General features: G+C 34.8%; 1 protein-coding gene across 2 annotated transcripts in view; it reads left to right on the forward strand.

Annotated features, from left to right (window-relative positions):
- The window catches only part of GRK4 (G protein-coupled receptor kinase 4), a 29,862-nt gene extending 23,895 nt beyond the window's left edge, over nt 1-5,967 (forward strand). The window contains exons 11-16 of one of the 2 annotated variants that reach the window (XM_042812358.1): nt 917-1,006; nt 1,390-1,598; nt 2,367-2,504; nt 3,047-3,184; nt 3,985-4,107; nt 5,435-5,967. In XM_042812358.1, coding sequence (XP_042668292.1) covers nt 917-1,006; nt 1,390-1,598; nt 2,367-2,504; nt 3,047-3,184; nt 3,985-4,107; nt 5,435-5,488 — 752 coding nt within the window. In that variant the 3' untranslated portion in view covers nt 5,489-5,967. Of the gene's footprint in view, nt 1-916; nt 1,007-1,389; nt 1,599-2,366; nt 2,513-3,046; nt 3,185-3,984; nt 4,108-5,434 lie in introns of those variants that run through there. The other variant, XM_042812359.1, reaches the window with a different exon arrangement.
- Nucleotides 5,968-10,777: the final 4,810 nt, after the last annotated feature.

Consider the following 10,777-nt stretch of genomic DNA (forward strand, 5'->3'; position numbering starts at 1 on the left):
ATGTTGGGGAACAGAAGAGCATCTGAATATTTAAAATAGCATTTACCGCTCAGGAGCATTTAATTATTTCTAACCAGCATAAAAAGTGGCACTTAAGTTTTTCTAGTCTTTCCCACACCATGATTATTTAGCATACGTAAAAAAGAAATTAATATGCTAACAATAACTAACGCTGATGCTGCACTGCTTTTTGAATGACAAAGAAAACAGGTGCAAATGAATGTCAAGCATTTGAACGGGATACCTAGAGGGGTGATGCAGTATCTAGGAAGCTTTCTAGACCAGAAATAAAACTAAACAAAAACACAAACAAACAAATCCTTGAATGGTCTGGACTGACTGGCATGTTACAACATCAACAGTTCTGAGTAGGTTCTGGTTAGGAATTTCTGTCCCTACTCCTATGCAGAAAGAAAAGTAGCATATTACTTGCACTTAGCATTACTAGGGTGCTCTTCATTAGAGGAAGACCTGATACTTCAGTACAGGCTACAGTTCCCTGACTGGAAATAAATGGATTAAATTCTGATGTTTTGTTAGGAAAGCTAGATTTTTTTGTAGAGGGGAATACAGAATGGAAAAATAAAAATCTCTAATGTGTACATACAGAACTCCATATAAGCAGGCATTAATTTCTTTTTATACTGGAGTTGCAGCCAATACCAAAGCTAGGAATAGAGCACTTAACATTTTTTTTTCTGTGTGTGTGACCTTTGGTACTTCTCTTCTGTTACAAGTTTAAAAAAGGGGGGAAAAAAGGTGGGGACTTCTTTCTAGATAAAGAAGCTTAGTTCTATGAGATATATGAATATTTTAATGATTTAGGTGTTTTTGATGAGGCGTGCAAGAGAAATTTCTTGTTATAAAAGTGATATTTTTATTATTTGCTGACAGTTTTTTATCTTAACATGAACAGGACATATTAGAATTTCAGATCTTGGATTAGCTGTGCAGATTCCAGAAGGAGAAACGGTCAGAGGACGAGTTGGCACTGTTGGTTACATGGGTATGTGAAATATCCTTTGCTAGTTATGTTTTACCAGCAAGCTTGAATGACTTGTCCAAAGAGCTGCACTGGATCTGCAGAGAAAGATTTTAATACGTGGTGGAAGATACTGGTAGTCAGTTTTAAACTTTCTTAATAAATGGGAAAAGTTAACTTTGGGAACTGTAACTTTAGGTAGAACTTCTAAGAAAACACCTAATTTCTTCTAATCTTATTAAAAAATCTGATTGTTTTAAAACACTTAAATGCTTCTGTTGGATACACACAGTATTCAGTGTAGGAATTAACATTTCTTCAAGAAAAAAGGATTGCTTAAAGACCTTTTGTACAGTACCAAAAGAGTATTAATTAAATTATTGTGTGTTTTTTGTCTATTTTTGTAGCTCCAGAAGTGCTCAAAAATGAAAAATACACGTTCAGCCCAGATTGGTGGGGTCTTGGTTGCTTAATTTATGAAATGATTGAAGGACAGTCACCATTCAGGAAGCATAAGGAAAGGGTCAAACGGGATGAGATTGACCGGAGAGTAAAGGAGGACCAAGAAACATATTCAGACAAGTTCTCTGAGGAGGCAAAATCCATTTGCAGGATGGTGGGTGAAGAGACATAGAGGTTTGAAAATTAAATTTCTAATCCCTTTGTAGAGATGAGCTGCTTTATTTTAGTCTTCTATTGAATTTTTTTCAAGGCTGGAGTGAGGTGTAGTGAGGGTACCAAGATCTTTCTTTGGTTCCAGTGGACATTTCTGACAATCCATGACTTGTTTATTTTATCAAATTTTGATAATTCTGAACTTTTTAAAACTTAAGGTAGGCAGCATGAAGTGGTTTCTCTCTCATGTGAATGAAAAATGCACCGTTTTTTAGACCATAGGGTACAGCTTTGATACTGGATGTGGAGAAATTGCAGTTGTACATGACCTCCCTTCTCTAAAAGAGCCTGTTTAAGACAGCAGGTATTTTTAATCTTCTGTGCTCTTAAATTTATTAAGGAGTGTGCCTGTACAGAAAGCTTCAAAAACTTCTTTACTAGTTCATGCAGAATAAATAAATTACTTACACAGATCTACATTTTTTTCTATGATTTTTCCTGAAAGTAGAGCCTACTGCAAAAGCTATTCAATGTGGTATCAATTAAAATAATTTCATACAACTTTTGGTCTAGTCTTTACTGCCAGAAAAAGTAACTATCTTTCTTTAAGGATTCTTTTGTCTACAATGTTGTAATTTGAATTTCCAGTTCGTTTTGATACCACAATAAAGTTCATCTTCTAAAAGACCAAGAAAGGAAGGGTTGTGTTTTTTCTTCTTAACTGAGAGATCCTATCACCAGGACAGCCTCTTTACTCATATCTTTGCAGTTACTTGCGAAAAATCCAGGGGAGCGACTGGGTTGCACAGAAAATGGAGCTGCTATTGTGAAACAACATCCTATTTTCAAGAATATTAACTTCAAGAGGCTGGAAGCTAACATGTTGGAGCCTCCATTTTTGCCAGATGTAAGTAGGTGAGACAGATTTGATTAGTATCTAAAAAGGCATGAACTGCATAATTCTGTGTCAGTTGTCATGTGAACTGCAGATAAACTTATACAGTTATTCACATTGGCTGGAGATTACCATTGTAGATATTCTCGGCTAGTTGTTCTGTGGCATTTCATCTGAGAATACTGCTATAGGATAGTATAGTATGTCACTGTAGAGCTTTCTACCTGATTTCTGTTAGCCCTGAAAACTCAACTTTCCCAGATCAGATGCTAAACATATTAAGTTTGGCTTTGAGGAGTTCAACTCTGTAGCTGAAAGGAAGCTGCTAGAGGACCAATAAACTGTGAGGACCAGTAAGAAAATCACAGATGCTGAATGCTCTTCTTCTTTTGATGCTCTTGTTCTGTTACTTGCAGGATGGATGGAACTCCCCAAATGCATTATGACAAGATTCTGTGAAGTTTTTTGCATTTCTGTTGTGTAATATAATGTAATTTAGTCTGCTCATCTAGGGCAAAAAGAACTTAATGAAGTAATCTTGTATTGTACTGCAGCCACGTGCCGTGTATTGTAAAGATGTCCTGGACATAGAGCAGTTCTCTACAGTAAAAGGAGTGAACCTGGATACTACAGATGATGACTTCTATTCCAAATTTGTTACGGGTTGTGTCTCAATCCCTTGGCAAAATGAGGTATATATTTCAGAAAAGATTTGATTACTAAAAATTGAAGGACCACAATATGTGTAAAATGAAAGGTGACATCTTACTGCAATCAACAAGACTTCAGCAGCATTGTCACCATGTTTTCTTCGTCTGCCATATGTATGAAGTATTACTCTTCATAGGCAGATAGTTTTCATACTGTTAAACAGCTAATAGGCTTGCTTGGAAGCTGTTGTTTCACTGTATCGTGCCCAAGCATCAATAGAATATCCAAGTGACTTAGTAATACAGAATCACAGCTTACCTCTTCTATGTTTTCAAAGCAAACTATTCAACATTAGTAAAGTGAGACTTCCTTTTAAGGCTGCTGAATGAGCAGTCTGGGATTCTGTATTGATAATTCTCATTTGAAGTTTAGTCCATAGTATAAAATGTTAGGCTAGAGCGTTCTGAAGTGAGCTGAACCGACAAAAAGAAAAGCAAGTATTTAATGATACACAAAGCAAATCCATTCTGATTCTAAAAATGTATGCTCATTGCATTATAGGCAGGAACAATTCTTTACAAAAGGGAAGGAGCATCTTAGTGCTTGCCTGCATGATAGTGCTCATGTTGTTGTTCTTTAAATTTGTCTCAGTGCTCAAGAAGAGTTAATATAGATTTTGTGCTTTCCTTCAAGTAGATTTGCAAATGATGTAGTTTTAGTAGCATGAAACTGACATATTTTTAGCTTGTTAGGAGTAACCACTCAGAGTAAGTGGGTGATGAATGCAGTGTGTTTGAGAGGCTTGTATGGATACTTAATTTATGTTTTATATGTTTCAAAGATGATTGAAACAGGATGCTTTGAAGATATTAATGCATGTGAAACTGATGGTACTGTGTCACCAGACAGAGAGAGGTCTCCTAAACCAAAGAGAGGCTTCTTTCACAGACTTTTTAGTGGAGAGGTAAGGGTGTTTTCTTTTCTTTGATAAGAAAATTACCAGTAAGACCTTAAAATCTGTTCAATTTGAGCGTTTTTAAAGTTGATTTATGATAGGAAAAACTTTTTTCCCTGAATGCTTAAACTAATGAAACCTGGCTTATGCCTTCATCCCTGCACTGCATTTCAGAAACTGTGTCAACCCATATAAAATCCAGGAGTTTTTTCCTCCTTCAGCATTCTGCTTTCTCTAGCTTGCTAGCTGTTGCCTGTGGAGGGGAAAGAAGTACTGTATGTTGCTAACGCTGTATTGCACATCTTTCTTTTCTGGAGATACTAACTTCAGTCGTGCTCCTTTGATAGTTTTTGTAGAAGTTATGAGTAAATGATTTGAGAGATAATTGAGGGCTCCTTTTGCAAAAACTTGTATAGAACTGAATAGTGAACTCCAAAATTAGTGTGATTGGGCACAGCAATACAGTACTTCTTCCTTTACAAAGATGGACTGCCAGTAAATCATTGTGGTGTATTAAGCTATGCAAAGATAACTCCTAAATGAATGAGTGTGAAGAACTGTTATGAAACAAATGTTAATATACTTCAGCACAAAGCTTTAATTCCTTTACCAAAACAACATATGCTTACATAACTTCTGATAATGCACAGCCTCTCTTACAGAAAAACTTTATTAAAAAGTAGAAGTGGAAGTTATATGAGCTGAATACCGAAATACTGTCTAAAAGGCATGACAATATCCTTGCTTATTGCTGTTGAGAAGTAAACTGTTTGTAAAGACTTTCAGTTGAAGATACTGTACATAATTCTGCTTACTCAGTATGCCTGCACTACGGAGTAGAATTCTCTTCAGAAGCTTAGTACATTTCAGAAGGAGGAACTTCTTTAGGATTTCTTTGGCTTTCAAGCAGAAATAGAATTTTAAATTTGCTAATAGCCACAACAGAGCCACATTAAAATTGCATGATGATGATTTTTGTCATCAGCTGGTAATTTGCCTCTGTGAAATGGTACAGTGCTAATGGAATGTATAAGAGTGCTGCTATTTTTAGTTCACCTTTCTGAATTCACTTTTTCCACATTTATATTGAAGGAATAGAAGGAATGGTTAAGTATAGTAATAATCTCACATAACTGAACTTAAAGCTTGTGTCTTAGCATGGTTTTACCAAGCTGAATCAGTTTATACTGTCCTAAGGCCTTTCTGCTGAGAAGGTTCCTAAAAATACGAGCACGGCTTGCAAGCCTTCAGCTGGTTTTAAAGGTTAAAAAAAAAACAAGCACCCTACAATAGTGTTATCTTTGCAACTGAATTATGTTTCTGTCTTCTCTTGCAGGTCTGCTTTAAATCTGATTGCAGTGATGAGGAGCAGGAGTCCTCTAGACTTTAAATCACTTTACTGTCATCAAAAAGGATTAGCAAACTTTAAATGTTTTATATCTCTGTAGCAAAGTGTATTATATATATTTTTTATGAGTTCAAGAATTTTTGTACATTTGTACTTCATTTGTTTTAAGATGTATATTTTTCACTAAAGCTTAATTGTACAAAAAACGAGTGCCATTTGAGTGTGTTTCTGTATGTATTTGATTTATTTCTTCTCCCTACCCCTGCAATGGAATGAATCTAGAAATATTAATAGGATTTTAAAGGAGAGAAAGAACATCTATGGCATAAACTTAATTTGACTTTTTTTGCTCCTGGTAAAGATCTTCTTGTTCATTAGACTTTATTAGCTGTTTTCTTAAGAGTAAAATTGCTGTACTGATAAAGTTCATAATTCTTGTATTATCTGGCTGCATGGCAGTGCCATCATCTAATGCATCTCAAGAAAACTGCTAAGGAAATAAAGGAATTCAGTGCACTGTGGCTAGCTATTATGAAGTGCTGTTTGCTTATAGATTTGAAATAGTCTTGGTCTTATTTTTATCTAGAATTCTGGACATTTAGCTTAATCTTGTGACCAACTGTATCACCCCCTACTCCCTTCTGTCTTTTGTACACATTCTCTCCATACAGTTCCTCAACATGGACCATGCAAGTAGACCTATGCCAAAATTTTATAACTGCTTTTGTGTACTTTGTTGCCCTTACTGAACGGACTTCTTTTACCTGTGGGAACTCATTTTTTATTTTTTTCTGTAAATGAAATTGTTTACAACTCCATGTAGGATGTTAGGGGTTTAGAATGGGTAAGAAAAAAAACCACAGGCTCTTAATGCTATCTTCTCTGCTTATCATGTTGTGATATGCAACATTATAGGGTTGACAGCGATCACTGCCACTGAGGGAAGGAAAAGCTAGTGGTAGTATTAAATTTAACAGTGTAAATAATCTTTTCTTATAACTCTCAAAAGCATAAAGATTAAAATCTCCTTGGTTTTAGCGATCATAAGATTGCTTAATGCAGCTGTGGAGCTGCTGTTAAAGCTTTAGTTATGATTACCTTATGTTTGTGTGTAAAAACTGTTTCCAGTTTGATGGAAGCTTGTAAAATATCTGTTCTTCTGGGCTCAAAGTATGCCAGTTTTTTTGTTGGTTTTTTTTTTTTTGAGAAGCTCTGTGTAAAATGTTTTATCCATGTAGGAGAAGAAACTTAGGGAGCACGTTTCATGAGCCTTTTCTGTTTCAAAATTTAAATTAGTCTTGAAATATTCTTGAAGTTGGGAGTCATGACTTTTTGCTATACGTTATGTTCTGTATTCTTAAGATTGTCTCCACAGAGCATGCTTTTTTTTTTTTCAGTTTCTAATCTCTAGGAACCAAGCAGACTGCATATGTTCTATATGCACCAACTGAATATCTACCTCAATAGGTTTCTGCTTGTGATTTACAGACCTCCCTGGGAGAAACTCAGCATGCTCCAAAGATACATCTGATAGTTGAGCCTACTGTGGGTATAAATTCACAGTATTTTGTTTCTGTGCAGGAATGTTTTAGTGAATTAGAATTTGAAATAAATTGGAAAACTAAAGTTTTACGAAATTCTGCTGGGGTGCCTCTTAGACCTTGTTCCTCATGAATACTGTGCCACACAGAAATGATGGTTAGACTCTTTTTCTGTGTTTTCAGTGCATGTTTCCTGATGTCTAACATGACACAGAGGACAGCAAAATGTCTGTGGGGGAAGAGAGAAATTGGCAGTGGGAGAGAGAAATTCCTGCATGACAATCTGATGCAATAGTGAGGGAATGGGAGACTTGACAGAGAAATAAGTGAAGTAAGGGTGTTGGCTAGAACCATTATGTGTGAGACAGTGAGCTGGCACAGTCTGACCTGACCCTCTTTATTTTGTACAACAATAAGAGAAGGACATTTCTCCATTCCCACCTTTCTAAAGAGGTAATGAAAGTGTTTTAGAAATACCTACCTGATCGGGCTATCCATTGTGTTTCTCTTACTAAGGATTTAATTTTTAAATATCTTAGGTTTACCATTCTGAGTCAAATAAAGGTGACAGAATTAACATTAGACACATGGAGCAACCGTCTGGATTTAATGTCTGCTAAGAGGAGCTTCAGACTTAGGCAAGAATACCATGGACACAAACTGAGTAACTTTTATGAATTGACTTAAAGAAAATGTGAAAGTATATTCATTACATATTTCAAATTTCTTCTCTATTTTAGAGAGAGAAGAATTTTAACATAAAATAAATAAAAAATGTTCCCCCACTTTGGAGTGCAGAGGTAAACACTTTTTCTCCAGGGTTTTCCCAAGAAAAGAATCTAGATAAACAGGCAAACTGCTTCTCACAATTGGTTCTTACAATTATTTATATTTATGCTCCTCTGGACAAGGAACTTTTGACCACATGTGACTTTTTTGCATGTTTTTCTGAAGCTTTCATTTCACAAGTTTTTTCTTTGAGTTATGAATAATAATTCTTAGTATTTTTTAAGGGTAACTACATGGTAGCAGGGTTAAGTTCTAAATTCTATGCCACTATTTTGCCACTAAGGTCAAGACAGCATTTTTCAATTATAAATTTGTTCCTTTTATCTCCATTCACCATAATGAGTATGACCTTATTCTTTGCACACTTTATTAACTTTGTTATTTATATGAACAATAAATACATTTAAGCTGTCAAAATCTGCACAAGTATCAAAGTTTAAAATGTAAGCAATTAGAAATATAAGCACATAATAACTGGATATTATTTAATGTAAATCATCAACTGGGACAAGAAACTGCAGGAACCAATGTAATTCTTTTCATATGGTACTTGAAGATGAAGTTATGCTATGTAATCTGAAGTGGCTAATATTACTAGCTTGAAGATACACTTTGAGAAGTGTGAAAAGGGTAAGGAGATGAAAGCAAAACACTGGTATGGTAAATGTAATTTGAATTTTGTTATTGATTTTTTTTTTTTTTCATAGGATGCAGATGAGAGAAGGCAGCAGGTTGTATTTACTGATGATATAGACTTTTATTTCTATGAAGCTATAATTAAACAAGAAAATTTCTTGTTCAGAATGCCTTCATTACACCTCTATGAATTCAGATTCTAGATGTGTTACAAGATTTTAATAGCAGTGGGACAATCCAGCAGCCCAACTGCTTTGTTCTGTTGGTGTGAGATGTGGAAAGATCTATCAATTCTGTGGAGTTATTTCAGTGAGATCAATCCTCCTCTGTAGCTTTTGTTTCCGAATATTTTCTGTGTAAGTCTTCATGTCTGTTTGTGCATACCTCATGAATCAACATCTAGAGCTCCAAATTCAAACTGTGAAGCAATGTACCAGTATCTTATTGGTTTACTTAATATGATTATTGTGATCAACAGAACAGAGTCTTCATGCCTCAGGGTTGATGTCTTTCTTCAAAAGAAACTGACAGCTTTTTTTTTTTTTTCCTTAGAGCTGTAAAGATCATAATAAAGATGTTGCAGTCTAGAAACAATACCAACAAACCAGTCTCAGTTGGGGGGAAAAAAACCAACCTCAGAATAAAATTGCCTAATTTGAGAAATCTGTGATAGAAGCTGTTAAAAACAAGCAAAGAAAGCCCAACAATTTTTAGAAGGTACTTCAGTTATTTTCCCAATATAGATGTAAGAAAATTCATAGCCAAAAATGAAGAATGTTTGTTCAGTGTTTCTCGCAAAGGTCTCATTTCTTCATGTGCTGGTTTGCTATATTTTAAAGAAAGCAGAAAACATCTTCCATGTTCAAGCAAAATCTGATACAGATTGTATTTGGTAGTCATAATAAGCAAGAAAGATCTTGATTCACATAAGCATCAGTATGTTCAACTGTAACTAGTTACAAGTTACTAAAGTAAACTAGCAGAAATAATATTTTTTCTCATGGTTTACCTGGTATATTAAGTTAACAGTGGAGATGTCATCTTCATTTTTGAAGATTTTTCAGTAGGAACTTTTCTTAAGATATACTGAAGAAGGATTATTTTTGTTTTAAAGTAAAGATAAGCTAAATTTATGTTTATTTTGATTTCAATTACCTGCCTGGCTCCTTTTGGTAATAATGATGTCTCTTCTGCTGAATGTACAATTCTTTTATTTCAGAGTTGTCCATGTGTTTTATCATAAGTTTTGCATATGGCACATAGGTAACCATCCTCCCTGCTCCACGTATGTCCAAACCACCAGAATTCCTTCCAGTTATAGCAGTGTTGACTGTTAAATGTGACGTGTTAGTTCCAGAATTTCCAAACCACTCAAGTGATTGTTGTATGAGCTGTTTTCCTGGATATTCTAGCACTGTTATTCTTGAAATAAAAGCAAAACACTGCCACATCTTTCAAACACATGTATTTATTGTCTTATGTGATTTATTTACCAGGTCTTTTATGGTAGCTGGGGTAGGTGAAGTTGTAATTTAAAAATAAAAATCACAATCTGTTGAAATAGAAAATGTTTAAGATGTTTACCAATGTGAGTCTGATGAATTCAGGAAAATTACCTGAGTATTTGCTCAGGTTACACCTTTTCTCTTAGTCTGATTTTTAGTTTCTGCATGAATTTCATACAGGTTTATAGGGATATGCTACTTTAACACGTTTACTGTGATAACACTGTGAATGCAAGATTGTTCAGCAGTTGCTTGTCGTCTGCACATTGAGTTTTCCATTGTTGAAAAAAAAAAAAAAAAAAGATTTTGCAGGCTTCACTTTACTATAAAAAAAACTATACCTTGGAATTAGATTTGTTTTATTTGCATCAAACTTTTTTCAGTGGTGCACTGCTTGTATTTTCAAAATGTTGCCTTTCGAAAAAGTCTTTCACTGTAATTTTATTACATGAGTTCAAGGGCTAAGACTTTAACTGATATCTAGAACCACTTCCATTTAAGGGTTTGTAACAATAACGTAACTGTTATTGGCATACTGTAGACTGTGTGCGTATGTTGAATTAGTGGGTCAGTAAAGTCTGTTGGATTACTGATTGGAATCAAGGACTTGCTGAATTGTTTCTGGCAATCTGGCTTAAGATTGCCTTTGGGAGAGAATATTTATTTTTGGCATGCTTATCTAACCCAGTACTGAGACTGAAATTAAGAGTTAGATTGTTAAAGCTGTTGGTAGCATATGGTTAGGAAACATCCACAGCATTCATGCCTGTCTTTCAAACTAGGTTAAAGCATATTTCTTTTTGCTTCTGGAAGTGGAGATGAATTTGTCATCCACTGAATTATATATAACTTCTTAGTAG

The sequence above is a fragment of the Centrocercus urophasianus genome, unplaced genomic scaffold, assembly GCF_019232065.1.
Source record: "Centrocercus urophasianus isolate 14NV4802_14NV808 unplaced genomic scaffold, USGS_Curo_1.0 seq_13, whole genome shotgun sequence".
NCBI classification, from domain to species: Eukaryota; Metazoa; Chordata; class Aves; order Galliformes; family Phasianidae; genus Centrocercus; species Centrocercus urophasianus.